This window comes from Zeus faber (genome assembly GCF_960531495.2).
Source record: "Zeus faber genome assembly, chromosome: 1".
Lineage (NCBI taxonomy): Eukaryota > Metazoa > Chordata > Actinopteri > Zeiformes > Zeidae > Zeus > Zeus faber.
In genome coordinates this window covers 43,597,911-43,620,009 of record NC_137193.1, presented here as the reverse complement: position 1 = coordinate 43,620,009, position 22,099 = coordinate 43,597,911, and the positions used below count along the sequence as shown (strand labels likewise).

At 44.3% G+C, this 22,099-nt stretch overlaps 2 protein-coding genes across 2 annotated transcripts; one reads left to right on the top strand and one right to left on the bottom strand.

Annotated features, from left to right (window-relative positions):
• The first annotated feature begins 1,166 nt into the window (after positions 1-1,166).
• Positions 1,167-3,368, top strand: timm13 (translocase of inner mitochondrial membrane 13 homolog (yeast)). The gene is made up of 3 exons (XM_080011568.1): positions 1,167-1,405; positions 1,944-2,012; positions 2,417-3,368. Exons 1-3 carry the CDS (start codon positions 1,280-1,282, stop codon positions 2,513-2,515), a joined length of 294 nt encoding a protein of 97 aa, XP_079867694.1. The 5' UTR covers positions 1,167-1,279; the 3' UTR covers positions 2,516-3,368.
• A 75-nt stretch (positions 3,369-3,443) lies between these two features.
• On the bottom strand, positions 3,444-21,196 carry tmprss9 (transmembrane serine protease 9). Its single transcript, XM_080011554.1, has 16 exons — positions 21,098-21,196; positions 20,119-20,300; positions 19,419-19,546; positions 19,166-19,233; positions 18,892-19,067; positions 18,730-18,774; positions 18,256-18,369; positions 16,921-17,086; positions 10,834-11,108; positions 9,990-10,132; positions 8,356-8,629; positions 7,621-7,734; positions 7,324-7,492; positions 6,172-6,437; positions 5,447-5,583; positions 3,444-4,165 (listed from the first exon to the last, which is right to left on the bottom strand). The coding sequence occupies exons 2-16, from the start codon at positions 20,261-20,263 to the stop codon at positions 4,004-4,006; spliced, it is 2,382 nt and encodes a 793-aa protein (XP_079867680.1). The 5' UTR covers positions 20,264-20,300; positions 21,098-21,196; the 3' UTR covers positions 3,444-4,003.
• Between the last annotated feature and the right edge of the window lie 903 nt (positions 21,197-22,099).

The window sequence follows — 22,099 nt, the reverse complement described above, 5'->3', positions numbered from 1 at the left end:
CACACTCACCCATTCCCCTTGATGGCTTCAAGCCAAACTGGTCTGTGTGCATATGCTTGCATGTGTGTGTGTGTGTGTGTGTGTGTGTATTGTTCAACTGATAATTAATTACTCCTAAGCAGGCTTGCCGGCAGTCAGACCCCCCGCATTTATTTCTCAGTCCCCCAAGCGATGCGTCAAAACACTGAAAGGTTTGGCAGTTTGGGGACGACAGTAACGGTCACCCTATTGTTGCCTGTACTGTAGTACATACTAATTCAGCCACAGCAGGTGGCGTCTTAGCGAGGTTACTCAGAAACATAAGGAGAGGGCTCCACTGTTGTCATCATGATCGGGCCTTAACAACCTTCAAAAGTAAGGGTTCTGATGGCTATGTCTATTTCTGTCATAGAAGTACCTAAATACCCTTCTACTCAAGAAAATGGACAAATAAATGTTTATTATCTGAATGTGCGATGTGCTTTCTGAATAACACTGTACAGAAATTATGATTGTACAATGTCAGTCAAAGTCACGTGTTAGTTGCCTCGTTTAAGCGCTTAAAACGTAACCGACTCATAATCGTCTCTGAGCTCTGATTTCGGTTCATGAATAGGAACACAACGCCACCGTGTGGCATACGAAGCATATGCGTGTGTGTGTGTGTGTGTGTGTGTGAGCGTGTGTGTGAATAAGATGTATAAAATGGAAAGTTATTTTTATGACCTTGATCGCCGACAAAACAAAAGAAAACACAACAAATTCACGCAAATTAATTCACCAAACGAGAAAGAAAATGTCAATTGCTAAATGTATTTTGGGCCCTTAAATGTGCATTTTTCTAAAAATGAAGACAAAATCATCTGCCACCCAGATTGTTTATTTGTAAAAAGATGATCAGCTATAAATCTCGAACAAAGGTTAAAGCACTGATTTTCCGTGTACATTCTTTAATCATACATGTACATCGATTCGTGAATAACCCTGCATGCAGCATCTTTAAGCGGATCGAACACGAAAATCAACCAAAACCCTGACACCCCGTGAGGCATTAAGCATGTATTTCCCTTGACGCCTCATGTTCGACACGCCGGCGGCGCACTGCTTGCTGCGGTGCACGTTCGAAGTCTTCGAAGAGAAACAAAACTACACTTTCGGTGACGAAGTCGTCCAGCCGGAAACACGTCGCGACGCTTCCGTCGCTCTCAAGGGCACGAAGCTAACCGCGGTGGCGAGCTACACGTGTGGAAACGCGGGGATATCGCGTTTTAAAGCAGGACTTGCACAACCACGTTTAGAAATGGACGGATTTGGTTCGGACTTCTCGGCCGGTGGCGGTGCGGGGGGCGGCAAAGTGGACACCGGCACCATCATGGAGCAGGTGAAGGTGCAGATAGCGGTGGCTAATGCCCAGGAGCTGCTGCAGGTAAACGAATGGAGGACGAGTGGGTCGCTGAAGTTTATGTGCCAATGTTATTCCACCGTGTTTTTAAGGATTGTACTGGAAATTAAACAGGAGTCCCCGTTGCTAAGTTAGCGCCGTCTTGACCTTTAACTGGATTTCCTAATGTGTGACACAGAGCTCGGGGATATTGACAGAATCCAATATTGAAATATATAATTTGTGGGAAAACACCACGACATCGATACTTTGACGATATTTTGAGGATCTGTGCTCTCACAAAATATTTACATACAAAGAATATTCGAGAGACGGCCAGTCGTAATATGGATATTATGACCACTCAGAGGCATTGATTAGAAGTCTATGAGGTTCAGCGATATGGGACTAGGTATCTTCTTCTGGGATCTTCTTCTTACTAAGATAACTATAATCCCAGAAGGTAGCCAGTCTCCTTGTCTCTCAATATTGATATTTTAAATGTATTGCCCAGCCCTACCGTCACAAGTTGAAATCGATTGCAAGTGAAACCACCATTAATCGGTGACGTTGTTTTTTTCAGAGGATGACAGACAAATGCTTCAAGAAATGCATCGGCAAACCCGGAAGCACATTGGACAACTCAGAACAGGTATACTGATCCACTGAAGGTGCAGAAGCATGTACACACCATAAGATTTTACAGGACTGTGACCCCATATCTTGGCAATTTGGCAAGCACTTCCAAAAGTTAGTGTCAGGCCCTGCCACATATTCCCAGAAGAGTCCTAGGCCGGGATTGATCGTAAGAGTTTCTGAGCAGCTCATCAATATTGCCAGTGATGGGAGCGTGTTCTTAACAACCTTGACAAGAGGCAGGGTCAGGAGTTCTCCTTATGATTCTCCTAATATTTGAAAATTTGTCTGGAAATCCGGCAAAAGTGCATACTAGGCATTACACCTAATGCTGCAACACATGAAACGGTAGCTACATGTTGCTTTCAGCCAAGTACACGTTATCTCGATTTTACTAACTTTTGTCTCGTTTCATTTTAGAAATGTATTGCCATGTGCATGGACCGGTACATGGATGCCTGGAACACTGTGTCCCGCACTTACAACTCTCGGCTACAGAGGGAAAGGGCACGTATATGAACAGCTTCCATTCCCCCTGTCCTCGAGCCACCGCACCTCAACTAGCAAGAGCAGGGTGCACTGTCAGAGCCAGGAGGTCCTCAGCAGCAGTAACACACCATCAACCTCCTTGTGACACTCGTCACAGGCAGGCGACCAAAGCCTATGAATTCAGCCATAAAAAGGTTGCTGCGGACAGTCTCACTGTTCTCTTAGGACTGATGAAACAAACTATGACCGTTATAATTGATTCATATTGTCTTGTATGTGATCTGTAATCGTTCAGGTGGTTCAGTGATCGCCATGTACACTGTAGCACTACATGTTTAGTTGCTGTAGTACTTAAATTGACAGTGTTTACAAATGCGCAGTGGTTCTAATTTTAACATATTCAATTGCCTGAGAGTCTGATAAACCTTGCGCTCAGTGACACCTGATACAGTTTGTGCCTAAGTCAGACACTTCACAATGCCCCAAATCTATAGTAAATCAAACTTCCTCCTCAAACAGTGACGGCATGAGTCAAGTTCTTTAGTGAGAAGGTTTAGGATGTGGGCTGTCAACCTGGGCGTCAAAGCCTCCACACAGTCCTGTTGAAAAGAACATCCCGGGAACAGAACTTTTTTGTCTGCACTGTTTTCTAGTCGTCACTATCTGCTACCCTCCAGTGGTGGGCGTACGGAGGCCACTGGACACCCCTTAGCTTTGTGTGCATGGTTTATCAGATGTGTGGGAACCTGAGTCGTCCTTTCATCTTGATGATTTTGCATCAGGAAGTGAGAACCAGAGAAAACCTGTGAATATATTTCCTGTGAGTGTGACTTAATGGAATGTTGTCTTTCCCCATAAGAAATAAGTAAATCACGTCACTCAATGTCTCTTGAGTCTTTTTAAGATTATAAGTGTAACAGAAGTAAGGGGTGTGCTTGTGGTTGTTTGTGCAAATTCAATATTCCACACTTGCAAGGCCAAAAAGTATTAAGGTTCTATACCAAAAACACTTCAGCAGGTTTCATCATGGATACAAAATAAACCAAAAATTATGATACATGAACCACATATATTATGAACCCCACACACTTTTTAAAAATGACATTGCTTAATGATTAAGACAGGACAATAAATAACTGCAAAATAAATATACAACTTCCCAATGTGATGCTGGTTAGGTGTCCATAGACACCTAGTCCACAGTTCGGGATGATGCTTCCCGAGGATTCTCCTTATTGCTCTGGTTCATGATGGAGAAGGTGGTCTGAGGCCAAATGATTGCACAGAAATATAAAAAGCACCAGTAGATTACACAGATCAGAATTCTGGAGACAGTGGAACATCTGTGCCTTCACAGACTAAGTTGGCATGAGTGTGTCTTGACATTCTATTAGCATGACTTAAGTTCTCTTGTACAGTACAATATTCTGAATGAGATGCATTGAGGGGGATCCCATCTCCTTGTGAAATACAGCACCTCTCAGCGAACAACAGCTTTTCTCCTACTGTTTTCCCCCTTCAGAAAGGCAAGTATGTAGATATCCATTCCCTGACGGACGTCACGCGTGTGTACACCCCCGGGAAACCCACTCGTCCACATCCATGTCCCCAGCTGGTGATACCTGCCACAAACCACTGACTGGAAGCCTGGCGACACGTTAGGGGCCCACCTGAATCCCCCTGTGAGACAGAAAGGAGGAGAGGAAAATGTTGACATGCAGATTTTAAAATAGCAATCATCCAAGATCGTCTGTCGAGTGGATTACACTACCAGTGTTTTTTATCATCAGCTTTTTTACCCTTGTCTCGGCTGTAGGGTCACTTTCTTATCTTTAAAAAAATGCCTTCTTCTGATGGCTTGATTTGTTTTCATCTCACTTCTTGCGCGTGCCTGATCTTTACACTCTTGTTGGGAAAGGGGGACCCTGCCACCAATAATGAAAAAAGTATAAAATATCGGATTGTGTTACAAAATAATCTCATCAATAAATTCTTCAGAAGTTAGTATAAATCATATTTTTCCTGTGTGCTAACTGGTCTACATTACAAGGCGCCGTAACGGAGTGGGAACAAGTGTGTGTGAGAAAGAGACGGACCACAAGAGAATGTCACTGGGATGGCGAGTGAGATTCCAGGTGCTTTGACCGCGACAGGAATGCTGCTGGGTTTACTTACATAAGAAGATTACAGCGAGGGAGAGGGTGAGAAGGGGAGCACTGTAGTTTTAGGAAGGAAAGCCTACTCTGTCCCGTCTGATAAGCATCTCTCCCTTAAGTGCACCAGTGTTCCTGAATAAACATGGCCCATAATCACTCAGCACCAATTCTTAAACTGCCAAATTTTCAGCATATTTATAATATGTGAAAATATAATATACACAATTTTTTCAAATAAATTATTGGTTTACAGCAGACTCTCCAGAGACAATTTTTTTTAACTTTTTAAGTCGACTGGACGCCTCCCTATACTCTGACCTGCTTAATCACCAACATTTAATAAAGTAATTATCTGATCAGACTGTTTTGTAGTGCAGTGGTTCACAACTGGTGGGTCTTGGTCGAAAGCCGGGTCCACTACAGGCATATAATGTCCAATTCTTCAAAAATGAAGATATATTTATTCTCAAGAGTACAGAATTTTCAATGCTATGTTTTATTTTTTGAAACGCTGTTTCCAACAGTGTCCCACAAGTGAAACCATCATTCTAACGTGAACAAAATCAGTGTAGATTACTACACAATTCCTTTGGTGAAATAAATTGGAGAGGTTAAAATCTCAAATTATGTTTGGGTCGCGAGTCAAAGAAGAAAGACTAATGTGGATCCTGAAGTTCGACCAGTTGAAAACCACTGTTCCAGTCTCCTGGCCCAGACATCTGTATTCATAATCTTGTGTGCAAGATGGTACCAGCTGCTCTCCAAACTCAGTATTATGAGATACGTAAACAGAATCACGTCTCACCAGGCAGGTGTCCCTGCCTCCCTCCATGTAGCCGGCACACATCATGCTCTGTGACAGGATGTTTCCATACGACTGAAGGCAGTCTGCCTGGTCGATGATGCTCACTGCAGCTTTCTGCAACAAGTTGGTCAATGAACCTGGAGAAATGAATAAATAATAAATAATTAGAGTAATAGCTTGAAGTAGATATTGCGATATTGCTTTTTCTCCCATGGAGGTACAGGGTAATCGCACAACTGGATTGGAATACTTCGGAATGGCTGATTGTGTTAATTGTTAAGAAAGTTCGAATAAATCACTTTTTAAGACAGCAGGCATAATATAAATATTCATTGCGTGCTACGCATTGTTTAATGACATCTTTAAGATATATTCACAACAGATGCTCTTGCAAGCCAATATGAATGATATATTTCTGAACATCTTAAAAGGTTAAAAAAAACTCTATTAATGCCTTTTCTTTCTATAGAAGGTGTAGCTGTGATAGTGGTATACAGTTGTTTTGACTACTACTGACAAAATACACAAATTTAAGGTCACTTTGGACAAAAGCCTCTGCTAAACTACAAACTGTAATTGAATACACCTGAAGGATTTCAGTTCCCATCTGGTCTATTTGCCGTTAGTTCCAACACCCACTTTTTATAACATTACCCCTAAAATGTGTTCAGAAACACCGCACCCCTCCCCTCCTTGGTTCCAGTTTAAGCCTGTGTCTCTCTCACCTCCTTCCCTCATGGAGCCCCAGCCTGCTATGTAGCACTCTGCATTCTTCATGAAGAGGTGGACGGGTGAGGGCAGGCATACGGACTGGATGGTGTAGGACCTGGGGGCTGGGACCGCCAGCTCCACTAGAGCAACATCTTGGTCCATGGTGGTGCAGTTGAAGGCCGGGTGGAGCACCACCCTCTGGACAGGGATCACCAGCGCTCCCACCCCAGAGCGAAGGACTGAACCCAGACTCACTGACCAGCCGGAGGGGCTGGGATCACTTTCGGTGGAAATAGGACAAATTAATAACAATCAATTAATATATAATTAATCAGTCTATTTAATGGGTTCACTAGATAAAACAGATTCCAGTCCTGGTGACTCTGAAGTTCCTTTGCACTTGACATTTTGTTTAATTTCGTCCCTGTACACATGTACTGTATATGTAATTCTCCATTGTCTTTTTACTTGCACCAAACATATTGCCCTCTGAAAAAATGTTTAAAAAAAGAATTATATCAGCACAAATTACACACTCATGAAGAAAAGGGTTATGTTATATAAAGGTGCAATGTGTAGAATTTAGTGGCATATAGCAGTGAGGTTGCAACTCCCAACCTACTGAATAGCACTCCCTATGGCAACACGGCGGCCTCCATGGATGAGACGGTGGCCGTGAAAAACGTGAAATTCCCTCTCTAGAGCCAGTGTTTGGTTTGTCAATTCTAGGCTACTGTAGAAACATGGCGGCGCAATAAGGAAGCCTCTGTGAAGCGTACCCACTCCCTATATATATATATATATATATATATATATATATATATACACATATACATATATATATATATATATATATATATATATATATATATATATATATATATATATATATATATATATAAACGGCTCATTCTAAGGTAACGCCAACACAACAATTGTTATTTTCATGGGATTTTACACTAATTAAAACATACTTCCGAATATAATATTCCATTTCTGCAGTCTATTCCACAAATTCTACACACTGCACCTTTAAAGGAAACCTTAGAGTAGAGCATAGAACTTGAATACCTCGTCTTGTATTGCCAATACTGGGTTGTGCTCAACATCCTCTTAGGAATTGATATTTCTCAAACATTAATTTCCATAATTCCGCTGGCAGGTACCTCTTGAAGCAGTGCGCTGCAGTGAGGAGCCACTTGCTGTGTATTAAAGTGGCACCGCAGCGGTGCAGCCTCTGGTACTGGAGGCTGCCGATCCACGGCCACTCCCCCCTGCGAGCCGTCACGCCGCCTACGATCCTGTGGGAGCCCAACGCTGGACGCACGCCACAGTCTGAAACAGTGTTGAACACTTCTGTAATCATTTATTCCAATAGATTTTTTATCATTTCTCATTTACATTATCATACTCATTACATATGATTTGTTTTCTTAATTGAATGCCAAAGAAAAATGACTTACCACAGTTCCTCTCGTCGTCCTGGTCGGGGCAGTCTGGGACTCCATCGCACTCTGGGTTCACTTTGCTGATGCAGGAGCTGGCGCTGCACTGGAAGCTCCCACTGCAGTTTAAGGCTGAGGGACAAAAGGTTTTTTAAAACACTGGCAATAAATTGCAAAGCTAAAAAAAAAAAAAAAAAAATAAATCAATGAAGGAATTAATGAATCTGCATTGTAGTATTAAGAATTGCCCTATTTTCCATTACTGGTGTCTAGAGCGGCGTATGGAAATTAAGTGCTTTTATGACATCGAAAAAATTGCAATCTCTTCAGCATCTTTTTGCTGTAGAACAAAAGGTTTGTATTATGAGAGTACTGTACATTAGTTTTCTTAAGATGGGCAGAGATTATATTAAAAATTACATTTGGCACCCTCAATTTATAGTAAGTAAAGTAAGTAAGTAAAAAATGCTGCATAAAACTTGCATTTTCGCAAATGTTTTCTATGTTCAGCAATATGAGAAAATTATAATTTTGTTATACTATAGCACAGAGAAAAAAAAATCCACACACTGAAAAAGGTGTGTCACGATTATTGGCACCGCTGCAATTAGTACTTTGTAGCCCTATGGATTTTCGATTTTTTCTAAATAGGCACAAAACATTTCCTTTTGGTACAGTAATCAACTAATAATCAAATCAATAGAAGAAGAATCCAATCAATACATATTTGAATTGATCAATTAAAGGAGTTACCGGGGAGGGCAGCAGCCATGCTGATTGTTCCGGGTTTAGGCGGGTGGTTAAAGTTCCCCCCTGGCACAGTGACTAGCATGGTGGGAGCATAGAGGGCCTGGCGATGGACCAGACCGGGATCGGTGTGGCTGAGGATCCAGTTTCGGAGCCTGGTGACACGGGAGTAAACCCCCGGTCTGTTGATCTGAGCACAGCCCACACCCCAGCTCACCACACCGGCCAGGAAGAACCTCCCCGGAGCCTCTTCACACACCAGAGGGCCTCCCGAGTCTCCCTGCAGAGGAAACACAGTACGGTTCCATCTGGACTCTAGAGACTGTTACAGGTCCCATATCATTCAATTAGAGGTTCTCCAAACGCTGTGTCAGTTGTGTGGATTTTGATAGTGCTGGAAGGAATGTGAAATCTGACATAAAAGCCATTTTGCAAGAATTTAAAAAAAGCCACCATATGAAACAACTGACTTAGATGTGGTCCCAGCCGTGACATAGATTCTAGGTTACACCCATTTGCTTAACCTGCCTAGAAACCCTGTGTAGCTATTTATGTGGAAAATGCATTCAGCAGAAAGTTGATTGATGATTTTAAATTGGAAAGATATGGGACCTTAAATTCAGCATGAAAATATCAAGGGGTTATGAGTTGGATTCCAAAATGAAGCCAAAAAAGAGCTCTATTGTTTCCAGTCACACTCCAAATCCCACTCCCATGTAACTTAACTGAGGCAAACTTAGCAGATATCATTTATCTGTTTTTTACCTTAAGTCTTTTTTACCTTCCATCATTACAGCTAGATTCCTTCACATTATTATTCAGTTACATTTAAGAACATTGTTAGGTGTAAGATTACATTTTATTGACAGCAGTGATTTACAATGATAGGAAGTTATTTGCACATAAGCTGAAAATGGGTGGCCTTTCTTCTCTTTAGTGAAGACCTTACTGGTTTTATGTAATGTATAGATAACTTGAGATGACCAAAAATGCCACAATCTGGCCTCAGATTGAGACATAACATGAATCTAACTATAACCTTCAACATGACCACTAGAGAAAGGCCATTAGAAAAGTAAGATAATTTTCAATACACAATGGTTGTCCAAGTTTGAAATGTATTTTAGAACCTGATAAGGATGGTATAAAATCCATCCTTACCTACCCACTTAGAGACTAAACCTGCACCCTGGTGGCAGCTCTGAAACTCACAATAGAAGGAACTAGGGGTCCAGTAAGACCAAGAGTAGCTCTTACTTGAAACAGGTGAGAAGAACTGGGAATAATGAAGCTCAATATTATCATTTCATTGTTATGCAGCTCGTCTCTTATGACACAAAGCGAGTGTGCGCCACATGAAAGAGATATACGATTCAGAAACACAGATAATCACAGAATGTAGTGAAAAGCAGTGGGACACTGCCTGGAGACAGGAAGGAGCTGTTCTGAGTTGTAACACAAGACGCCACCCAAACAGGAATAACCTAAAGGCGGCTATTTTTAAGTGTGGCAACCCAGCCCCAGGTATCCATTCGGGTAAGCAAAAAAAGCAGATACCTCATGAACAATGCTAGCTCCGTCTACTGTATGCCCAGTATTTCATACAGTTCTAGAAAGGAAAAAATAAAGCATGAACTGACCTGGCAGGAGTCTACCTTGCCCTGCAGGAATCCAGCACACATCATGTTGTTAGTGACCGCTCCACGGTAAACAGAGGATTTGTTGCAAACTTTGGAGTCGATGATTTTCACTACGGCCTTCTGTAGTGCGGGAGGGACATCGGCTGAAAAACAACAGTGCAAAAAAAAAGACAATGCTACACAAAAAATGGAATCTCATTGCAAATCAACAAACAAGGGTGTGAGTCATGATTTCAAATAAAGCAAATCACTTGTTAAAATAGAGGATAAAATAGAGGAAATCTCAATCAAAATCAGTTTATTCAGCCAAGTACATTTTCATATATGAAGAATTATATATGTATTATAATATATATATGATAATTATAATAAGGAAACCTTGGTGCGCTGCTATATAGACAACTAGCATAAAAAAAAATCTGCCTGAAAAAAAAAATAGCCAAATATACAAAGAAAAATAACCAAATAAAAAGAAAAGCAAAATATACAAAAATATATAGAATGCACAAATAGTAATTCTATGTACATGATAAGTAAAGTTAAAAGGCAATTGCTGAGGCAAAGCAGCAGTATGGATGGGATGGCTGTGGGTATGAAATATAAATATAGATGGATAATCTGCTACAAGGTGAATAGATAAGAATACAATAATATTGGCATGGATAAAAATGAATGAGTAGGTATAAATTATTACTGTGTTAATTCTGTGACCATGATATTAGAATAACATTATCCTATCCTATATCCTAAAAACACATTAACCGCAAACAGCAGCAAAGAATATCCTCACGATGCACATTTTTTTGTAGTTTCTGTGCGTGTGGGTGCATTCTTCCAAACTCACTGTTGAACTGGCTGAGCGCCCCCCACCCGGACACCATGCAGTTCTGCCCTGGGGGGAAGGCGTGCGAGGGGGCGGGCAGGCAGACGGGCTGCACGTAGGGGCTGAAGGTCAGGGGGGTCTCCAGCTCCAGCACAGTCACGTCATTGTCCGTGGTCAGCGGGTTGTAGTCGGGGGACACCACCAGCGACCTGATGTTTATGGTCCTGGACCCGGGCTCCTCCCCGCTCACCAGGCTGGACCCCACCAGGGCCGACCACTCCTTGGGGTCGTTGTCCCTAAGGAGAGAGAGAAAAGGACAATAAAGGGTTTGTGCTATTGTTCACCGTAAATGGTTGTTTTTGTTGTCGTTAGTTCATTTTGGTTGTATTTTTATTCATGATTTTGGCAATGATTTAAGACATGATACCATGCTGACTGACTCAATGCACTCAAACTCTCGTTGAGATGATCATTTAACGTTGAAAAACAAGGTTAAGATAACAAAGGTATTTTGTCAAATCTGTACCACTTATTATTAAAATATATCAATCAATAAATCATTTCGATATACAAGTAATCATTGTTCATTTCCCTTGTTCATTTTTTGGATACATATTTATCTGTACAGTAGTCACCACTCAGTACTAGCAACCATGCTGACTCCCTGCGACTGCCCTTTCATGTATCATATGACTAATTGAACAACAATGCTTACAAAGACAAATAAACAGATTCTGATTTAGATAGATAGATGATAGATTCTAGACAGACAGACATTTGTCGAACAATCTTTAGCCCCTTATGGCAGCCTGACGATATTTACCCCTGGTCCATATCTTATCTCTTCCCAAGATCTCCAGTAATAATTGACGGAAGAGGCAGATAGAGTGATATTGTTGTTCGGCAGGGGTAAATTTCATTTATTTGACATTGTGTTGCTATACTCTCTAGCTATGGGTTTTATTTAGGCTGCAGAGAAGGCTGAGGGAGCATGCTTTGTGGCTGAGGAAAAGCATCCGCAGCATCTACATGGCTCGTCTGGACCTCTTCTTGTCGGGGCTGAAGATATTCAACAACCGCCCGGAGAATTATCTGTCATGGAGGGGTTGAAACTCAAACCCAGCAAGGAGTTAAACATGCTTATCAGATCCTGGCTACCCCCTCTGGGATTCGGCGGAAGCCCCAGTCAAGTCCTGGAAGACAAAAATTCATACATGCGTGAGTAACACTGAGGTCATGGAGGCCGCTGTCCCAGAGCCGGGAAGGGAGCCTGCGAGAACCTCGGGACACAGTGCCACAGGCCCCGGGAAGCAGTACCTCATCCACAAAAGGCTGCACTCCCTCAGAACGTGCAGAGCGTTCAGGAACAAATCGCTTGCGCAAAGAAAGGAGTTTCTGAGACAACACTCTATATGCTTCAGATGCTTGCACGACTCATCTCGCCAAGGACTGCAAAGTTGACGTCCGCTGTTCGGAGTGTGGCAGTGGACACCACATAGTGGCTCTACATGCTGGTCCCCCGACCTGGGCAGCTTAAGGGTCGGGCACTGTGTCCCCCGGGCAGCAGGGCACCACCACACACAGCGGGGAGCCGTGTGGCGTGGTCACCGGGGGGACGGAAGGACAGGACAACGGGGGAGGGCAGGGCCACGGGGGGCAGATAAGCTCAGTCAGCTGCACGGAGGTCTGTGGGGTGGGCCTACAGGGAAGATCCTGCGGCAAGATAACCATGGCTAACATCTACCCTCAAAGGCGCTCGGACATGAAAAGAAGAATATACATAAGCAGAGCAACCACTCCCTAGCCAGATCCACTTTCTTCGATATCTTTGACATTCAGGGGACACCGTCCCTTACACCTTGAGGACATGTCAAGGTACAGAGGAAGTCATTGGGAGGAGGGCGAACGGCTTCATGATGGCGACCATTGATGGCAAGATGAGCCACGATTGCTGACGCTCATCAAGTGCAATCACATACTTAACAACAGGGAGGAAATCGCTATGCCAGAGGCCGTGGGCTAATATCCTCATTTGAGATTCTGCCGCTCGACCCCACTGCAGAGCATTGCTAGGCAGGAATATACTCTGTGCACTCAGGATCTACAAGCAGGTGTACGGACCGTATGATGCCCCCCATGCCCAGAATCTTGTTTTTGGGTGGGTTGTTGTGGGCGACGTCTGCCTTGGGGGAGCGCACAAGCCCACTGCGTGTACGAGCAAGACCAGCGTTATAGAGAATGGGTGGCCCAGTTATCTCCGCCCGTGCAACAGTAGCATCCACGTGAAAGAGAAGTTCCCAGGGAGACAACACGACCCGTGTGGGATGTGGGCAACCACATCTTCGCCCACACAGTGGACGATGATAAGGTCGTGCCCTCTACTGAGGATTAGGCTTTCCTCGACATCATGAATGGCGGGTTCTTCAAGGATGACGCTAACAGTTGGGTGGCCCCCCTTCCATTCCGCAAGCGCAGTCTATGTCTGGCCAACTATCAAGTCAATGCCCTCAACCACCTTCTGTCGCTTTGCCGTATTCTGATGGGGAGCCTAGAGATGAAGGATCACTACAATTGAGTTTGTTAAAAAGATCTTCAGGAGTGGGCATGCCGGAGTGGGCATGCCAGACTGGCACCCATGCTGGAAGATGGCGGGGAGAACTGGTACCTACCAAGCTTTGGAGCCTACCATCTGCAGAAACCAGGACAGATCAGGGTCGTGTTCGACTCAAGTGCGCAGTACAACAGCGTATCGTTGAAACAACATGCTTCTTCAAGGCCCAGACTTAAATAACAGCCTGCTTGGAGTTCTAGTTCGCTTCAGGACCAAGCCAGTTGCAATCATGGCTGACATCCAGCAGATGTTTCAAAGCTTCCTGGTGAGGGAGGATCACTATGACTATCTTTGTTTCCTGTGGTTTCGCGACCACCATCTGGACAATGAAGTGATGCAGTTCAAGTTCAAGAAGTTCCATGTGTTCTGCAATTGCCCCTCCCCAGCTGTAGCCATCTACGGACTACAGAGGACCACCACAGAAGAGCAGAAGGAGTACGGGACTGAAGCATGCCAGAAGGTGGTACGGCACTTCTACGTACACAATGGTTTGAATTCATTCGCCAGCGCGACCGAGGCCATTACCGTGCTGAAAAGAACTCAGGACCAGTCCAACCTTCGGCTCCACAAGATTGTGTTCAATAGCCCCGATGTCATTAGAGCTTTCCCAGGGGAGGACCTTGCCAAGGACTTACAGGACCTTGACTTCGATCAGGTTCCCCCCCCCCCATGCAGCACAGTCCGACACTTTCCCCTTCCATGCAGCAGCCAACGAGAGACTGTTCACATAATGCAGTGTGTCGACCGTCAACAGTCTATTCGATCCTCTGGGTTTCGCAGCACCTGTCAGCATTCAAGGTCATGCCATCCTGAGAGAAGTTACTACCGCCAGCGACGATTGGGGAGATCCCTCTACCAGACGAGAGACGGGAGGAGTGGCTGAGGTGGAGGAATTTGCTACAAGACCTTCAGGGACTTAAGATCCCCAGGATGTTTACATCACTGCCAACCCCAAAATCTGATCTCACCATCTCGAGCCTCAAGCTCGGTGCAGCTATTCTAGCAGTCATTCTAGCAGCCAATAGCAAGGTGGCGCTAAGCTACATATCCAATGAGACGAGACAGCTTTACATCTACATTCATAACAGAGTCCAGTGCATTAGACGAGCCACACAGGCGAGTCAGTGCAATAAAATTCCAACCGATCTAAATCCTGCTGATCAGGCTACAAGAGCCATCCAAGCCAATCAGTTAGGCATCTCCTGTTGGCTAAACAGTCCTGCCTTCCTCACTGAGGCTCAAGAGGGATGACCACCTGAGGCAGGCTTCGACCTTGTCAACCCTGGAACCGACATGGAGCTATGCTCCGAGATTACTGTCTCTGAAACCCGCCTTTCTATCAGGCTTGGCAATGTGCGGTTCAATTTCTCCAGCTGAAGATCTCTCTCAAGAGCCGTGGCTAGGCTCTCACACCGGCTACCCTCAGATGCTCTTGTGAAGGAGTAAGCAAATTACTCCTTTACACGAGCATCTGAGGGCAGCCCGTGCCGCGGTTGGCATGCCTGCAACAAGCCCCTATCCAAAAAGTAATTAGACCAAGCGAAAGCCGGAATCATTTTAGGGGTGCAGAGTGAAGTCTACAAAGAGGAGATCAGTGTCATCTGAGATGGAAGGCCCATCCCTAACCGAAGTCTGCTTAGCAAGCCCTGCCCCTTCATCGACCCGCACAGCCTTCTTAGAGTTGGAGGTCGTCTGGCAAGAGCAGAGATTGCTCCAGAGGGGGCCCACTCGGTACTGGTTCCCAGCAGACACCACATCGATAATCAGACACTTCCATGAGCAGGTTCAGCAGCAGGGCCGGCACTTCACCGAGGGAGTGGTGAGGGCAGCTGAATTTGGGGTCGTTGGGGGTAAGCGATCCATCAGCAGCGCAATCGATGGCTGCGTGACCTGCTGCAAGCTGTGTGGTAAGACGGTAAGTGAAAGGACCCTCCTTTCATATACATAGGGTTCGATGTGTTTGGCCCTTGGCTTGTTACCGCGCAAAGAACCCGAGGAGGACAAGCGAACAGTAAGCGGTGGGCTGTCATCTTCACATGCATGAGCTCACATGCAGTACACATCAAAGTGCTAGAGTCAATGGACTCCAGCTAAATTAATGCCCTCAGATGCTTCTTCGCCATCAGAGGTCCTGTGAAGCAGTTCAGGTCAGATTGTGTACCAAACTTTGTGGGCGCAAGCAAGAAGCTCCAGATAGACTCCATCGGCCCTAGCGACAAGCAAGTTCAGAACTTCCTGACAGTGCAGATGCACGGAGCAGTTCAATCCCCCCACACTCTAACATGGGTGGCACCTGGGAGCGGATGATCGGAGTCACACACCGTATACTGGACACCATGCATCTCAAACATGGAACTGCAAAGCTAACCCACGAGGTCCTTACAACATTCATGGCGGAGCTCACAGCGATAGTCAATGCCAGGCCTTTGACATTGGTTTCCACAGACCTAGAGCACCCAACTATTTTCACTCCAGCTACTTTTCTTACCCAGAAGGATGGTGCACCCCGGTTACCTCCAGGCCAGTTCAATGAGAGGGACCTGTTTAGTCGCCAATGGTGACAAGTCCAGAGCCTAGCGAACACCTTCTGGGAACGGTGCAAACAGGGAATATATCGGCAACCTGCAGGGACGCCACATAAGGAGAAGTGAAAGACCAAATATGCAGGAAGGCGATGTTGCTCTACTGCAAGACAACCAAGCCAAGAGGAACAACTGGCCCTTTGGACTCGTCATGAAGGTTTTTCCCAGGGACAACGGATAGATGAGGAAGATCGAGGGATAGATGAGGAAGATCGAGGTAAAGATAAGCAGGGACAGTGCAGGGAAGTTGTTTCTTAGGCCTGTCTCAGAGGTTGTCCTTCTTCTGCCCAGCAACTCAGGCAGAAGACTGTGAAGCACGACTCCCTAAGGTCAACGATCCTGGTGGTTTGATGTCCTACAGATGCCAAGCGGGGTGTGTTACGCCCCTTCCAGTCTGTACCATGACATCATAGCATTGTGATGACAGTGTGTCAGTGGAACATTGGCAGATAAGAGAGCGAAGCAGAAACACATGCAGACTATCAGATCGCGCCCCGGACTCGGACTAACCATCCGTCTCGGCATTGCCCTTGAAAAAACACAATATGTGAGTTTATTCATGTTATTCATGTACGTAAACAGTGTAGGAGTTATGACAAAGTATTAACAGGTTATTTACATCTGCATAGAGACTGATCCTTTATCTGCATACTTCTGTACTGTTCCACAGTTTCACACCGCTTCTATTAAAGATACCTAAAGTGAGCTCCTGTCTCCGGGGTACTTTTTGGGAGAGTGTTTAGCTCGCTGCATAGCCACGTACGTCTCCACGTGGTGAGGACAGAGGAATTACAAACATCAGCCTCATAAGTAGTAATGGTAGGGTAGTAAGCAACCTTTTCACAATGTATCTTGAATTCCTCTTCATGTAGTGAGAATAGACAATACAAACGGAGGATTTGAACAGAGGCCTACCTCTCAAAGCAGTGGGCGGCGCTGACCAGCCAGCGCTTGTTGATGATGGAGGCTCCGCAGGTGTGGCGTCCGTGGAGCTTCAGGCTGACCTGCCATGGCAACTCCCCGGGCCGAGCGTCCTCACCCCCCACAACACGACTCCCCATGGCAGGACGGGTCCCACAGGCTGCAGTGGGGAAAGGGAGATTAAGATGGATCAGTGACCCCACTGTCTTGACGTGGATCTCGGATTGTCTCGCTGACATATCCACATGGATGAAGGATTATCATCTTCAACTAAACATGGCGAAAACGGAACTGCTGGTCTTCCCGGCCAAACAAGGTATTTATCACAACATTGATATTAAAATTGACTCTCTCTCTTGTTCCTACCAAGGCAGCAAGGAATCTAGGTGTCATTATTGATGACCAACTGACATTCTCTGACTATGTTGCCGCCGTCTCCCGGTCCTGCCACTTCCCACTATTCAACATCCGAAAAGTCAGGCCGTACCTGACCCAATATGCCACTCAACTGCTGGTACAAACCTTGGTGTTGTCCCGTCTCGACTACTGCAATGCTCTCTTAACAGGCTTGCCACCCTGTTCGGTGAAGCCACTTCAGATGATACAGAATGCGGCGGCGCGACTGGTGTTCAACCAGCCAAAGAGGGCACATGTCACTCCACTGCTCATCGAGCTCCACTGGCTACCTGTAGCCGCTCGCATCAAGTTCAAGTCTCTTATGCTTGCCTACAGAGTGATTGTTGGGAATGCTCCCGCCTACTTAAATGCTCTTGTAAAAGCACATGTTACCCCCCGGATGCTGCGCTCAACAAATGAGCGTCGCCTGGCTCTGCCGGCCGTACAGCCACGGCAATCCAGGTTATTCTTATTTGTAGTTCCACGTTGGTGGAACGAGCTGCCAAAAACGACTAGAGCAGGGACCTCCCTCTCTGTCTTTAAGAAGCACTTGAAGACCCAGCTCTTCAGAGAGTACCTCCTCTCCTAACTTACAATTACTTAGCACTACTTAGCAGTATTTATTTATTGTTACACTAATGTCTCTGTCGCAATGTAGCTTGAATGTTATTCTCCCTTGTAAATCGCTTTGGATAAAAGCGTCTGTGAAATGACTAAATGTAAATGTAATGTAAATGTAAGATGATCTCTACTCCAAGGTGTAATAATATGTCCTAGTATTCATGGAAAAATATGCAATGGCAACAAGAAAAACTATACACAGTATATAGACTAAACCAAGGACTACAACTCTCATGATGACACTGTGGTTTAAAGGGATGAGGTTTTATTAGTAGTAGTTGGGTTATTAGGGATGTATTATTGGAGACATACCGCAGCGGGCTTCATCAGATCCGTCAGCACAGTCGGCTATAAAGTCGCACTCAGGGTTGGATTTGGTGACGCATTCCCCGTTGTCGCAGCTGAAGGTGTTGTCAGGACATCTGGCTAGAGGCACAGCAAGCAGATAGATGTAGAAATAGAGAGAGGGGGAGATGTGATAAGATGTGACAAAAAACAATAACTCAGAAGAACTGAGTTGTTGTGGAAGAATAACTTTTACAGGATATAACACCATAATAGTATAGAATGTTTGATCATTGTTGTGTAACATTTATAATACTTAAAATAGGTATTTTTTGTTACCTAATAAGCAGCATGGTTGACCATTATAGAAAAGCATCCATTTTAATTAATTTAACTTAATAAATAAATAAATAAATAAAAATGTACTTAAATAAATGTCGTACATATGATGTTCTGTGCAGGTAAAAATTATTACAAAATTATTTTAAAACTCATGCTCACCCATCATGTCATCTCCAATGGGATAGAATGACTTTCCACTGGATCCTTGTAAAAAAAGAAAGAAAACACAATACAAAACCAATCTGAGAAATAGTCTTCCTGGAAAAACACCAAGGACTGTTGACCGCAGTTGATCGAGGTGTAAATAACCAAACACGGTACCCAGTAAGATGACAGCACTGATCACCCCAAACTGCGGCACATCGATGGGCTTCGCATGCAGCGCTGAATTGAGCCCAACCCTCAGCAAGTCCTGGATGAAGTTGTCAGAATACTGCAGCACCTTGGAAATCCTGAACACCAGGCGGAAAGTGGTCATCACACCGCCGTTGATGTTACTGGAACAACATAAATGAAAAAGATATCTGCTTACCTATCTGTTTGATTCCAGACATGATTGACCACAAATATCAACAATTGTCGACTTGTCACTTACCCATAGGCAACAATACTACAATCAACATAGTGATGTGATATTGATGAGGCAATGAAGACATTTCTAATCTGTAAGAAAATAAGATTAGATTACATTGGATTCAATAACATTACATGTATTGTCATTGTGGGAAATTGCAATTTGCACAACATTTACACTGTATCATCTGTATAAAGATAGTTTATTTGTTTAAATAACACTGAGAAGTTAATATTGGTGGTACAAGTCCTCAGAATGGTACAAGTTGGATCACCTTGGCTTTCAGGATGGAGGAGAGCACGATGGAGAAGCCGGAGCTCTCATCCTGCAGCGCAGCGTCATACTTCAGACCCTTCAGCTCCACCGTCTCCATGAAGTAATGCTGCTCCTGTACGAGGTACGCTGCCAGCAACACACAGAAATGACCAACAGTTATACATTCTATCAAATCAAGGGATGTTCCAACACCTTTTTGTTCAACTGCTAATACCAACTACAGATCAATTCCATTCTTGGACAGACTTGGACCATTGTAATCCGACAGGTTCATCAAAGCATTTTGACATAGAAACATATACAATTACTTTATTATTATTACCAATTTGTTTTGATGTGAACTGCTGTTACACTTCAATTTCCCTCCGGGTATGAGTAAAGTATCTACTGTATCTATCTACGTTTGGTAATGGATTTTTGCACTGGGGAAATATTTTGATATGTTTCCCCATTTTAGCTTGGTATCTACCCGATATTCTAATATGACCATTAGTGATGGTTCATTTCTATTATGTGCAATGTAATATGTAAGTGTACCTCACAAAGCTTAACGCAGGATAACTACCTTGGTCCAAGAGTTTTTTGTGGATATTATACATTTCTCCACAAAAAACTATCACTGAATTCACCTCATGCTACATCAGCATATAGTGGGAATTAATTCAGCATCTGTGATTGTGTCATGAACCTGGACACACCGATAAGCAGGCCGACAAACACCCCGATGACGAGGAAGATCAGGAGGAAGACCAGGAGGATGCTCCTGTAGCAGCCGGGGTTAGAGCGATGAGAGGAGGCTCCTGGAGGCGACCACTGCCCTCCTCCATCCTTCTTGTCCTCCATGTTGGTTTCAGACGCTTTACGGCTCACATTCCACTGTCTGGAGAGTCAGATGTGGTCAAAGCACAAAATGAGATACAAATGTGAAAACAACCCATCACATTCAACATGCACAAACCTGGGGTATCTTTCTATATTCTGACAGATAGGAGAAATAAATATGTATATATAAATTATCTTCCAAGAATAAACTGCTGTGTAGATGGTGTGGAGTGAAAAATGAGGTACACAAATACATCTACAGTACATCATTCTTAAACAAAAATAAAATCCACCTTCATTAATGAGTGAGTTATATATATAAATAGTAAAACATAAATATATATATATATATATATATATATATATATATATAGCGCAAAATATTGTTGTTACGGACCCCCTCTAACTCCTTCACTGACCACAAGGGGGCCGTGGATCCTAGTTTGGGAGCCCCCCCCTACCGTTAACGATGACAGCGAAGTTTAACGTGAAGAAAATGAGGCAAACAAACAAAAATCACAGTAATTGCAAATCAATAATGTTCTCACAACACCGATAGTGTTATAAATACTAGGAAAGCTGGTTGGAGAGGGGGAATGCGGGCGGGGGAGTCTGGTGTAAATCAGACCGGGGAGGCCATGATACCTCCCTCTCCCCAAGAGGATCTCACAGCACAATGAACTGTTTCAACTTCAAAAAGTGTGACGGAAAGAAAAAAAACACTCAAATCATCATCTCCCAAACTCCACACGGACACGGACGAGCGATTACAAGGTACAACACATAACGACACACACGGACACCGCGGGACGCTTTAGAAACGACCACGTCTTTCCCGCAATGACAGTCACTGACCGCGAGCTGCGCTGGATCCCGTGGAGCCCAACAGTCACGCTTGTCCCGTGGAAACCACGGGTCTTCACCAGAGGAGGGTGGACAGACGCACGCAGAGGGAGAGATCCATGGATGGAAGAGCAGCAGAGGGCTATATGTTCCACCTGCCGGGGGGCGTGTCCGCAGGGCAGGGAGCTCACCTGCGGACCCCCCCCTCCCTCCCTCCCTCCCTCCCTCGCCGCCTCCGCCCAGCCTGCTGATCCCACTGAACTGCACCCCCTGTAGTCGCATAAGCTCCTGGTGAATAAAATAAAACACCACTCCTCCATGGTCCAAATAACATAAGGTGGTTTAAAAAAGTGGAATTAGTCTGTATTCTCCACCCAGTTCCATTGACACAGTGACTGAGCAGCCGAAGGAGGAGCGAGGGGCCCTGGAATTCTCTGCCGGCCGCTGGCTCGCTGCCCTGGGCTCACTACACTTTGGCACACCGCTGCCTTTCTTTTAGCAGGATTACTAAGTTCCAGCAAGCCTTCACTCCCACCGGTTTGAGTCCAATTCACGGCTCCGAGAAGATGGAAAAAAATGACAGGAGCAATGGGGATTGCATTTGTTAGGCTGAAAAACTCTAAAAAAGTTATGTATGAAATATTGTATTTGCTGTCAAACCTAATAATACTATTTAGGAGACTAATCTCAGGGTGTCTGCAGGTCTCCATACTTTCAAATCCTAACAAAATCATATATATATATATATAAAATTAAAACACAAAATAAGATCACTAATTTTGACAAGCATTAAAAAAATCTGATTAAAACTATTGTCTTTTAATGCCTGATATTTGTAAAACTGAATTTAAACTGTTTTAGGGACCTGCAGACGCCCTGAATGCAAGACTGATCTATGCAGTTCCATACCTAAGTACAGATATTAACTTCATGTTTTCCATGTAGAGTACTGTACTGCAAATCATTTCATAGGGGTTGGCAGCATTTCTTAGTAACTAAAGTTTGTCAGAGGTA

What these genes read in the sequence shown, in the direction of transcription:
- timm13 (XM_080011568.1), top strand. Translation starts at nt 1,280, where the DNA reads ATGGACGGATTTGGTTCGGACTTCTCGGCCGGTGGCGGTGCGGGGGGC. An exon ending in ATGCCCAGGAGCTGCTGCAG is followed by an intron (nt 1,406 to 1,943) that starts GTAAACGAATGG and finishes TGTTTTTTTCAG; the next exon opens with AGGATGACAGACAAATGCTT. An exon ending in CATTGGACAACTCAGAACAG is followed by an intron (nt 2,013 to 2,416) that starts GTATACTGATCC and finishes GTTTCATTTTAG; the next exon opens with AAATGTATTGCCATGTGCAT.
- tmprss9 (XM_080011554.1), bottom strand. Translation starts at nt 20,263, where the DNA reads ATGGAGGACAAGAAGGATGGAGGAGGGCAGTGGTCGCCTCCAGGAGCC. An exon ending in CATTGGAGATGACATGATGG is followed by an intron (nt 18,370 to 18,729) that starts GTGAGCATGAGT and finishes CTGTGCCTCTAG; the next exon opens with CCAGATGTCCTGACAACACC. An exon ending in GAGGCAGGGACACCTGCCTG is followed by an intron (nt 4,166 to 5,446) that starts GTGAGACGTGAT and finishes TCTGTCTCACAG; the next exon opens with GGGGATTCAGGTGGGCCCCT.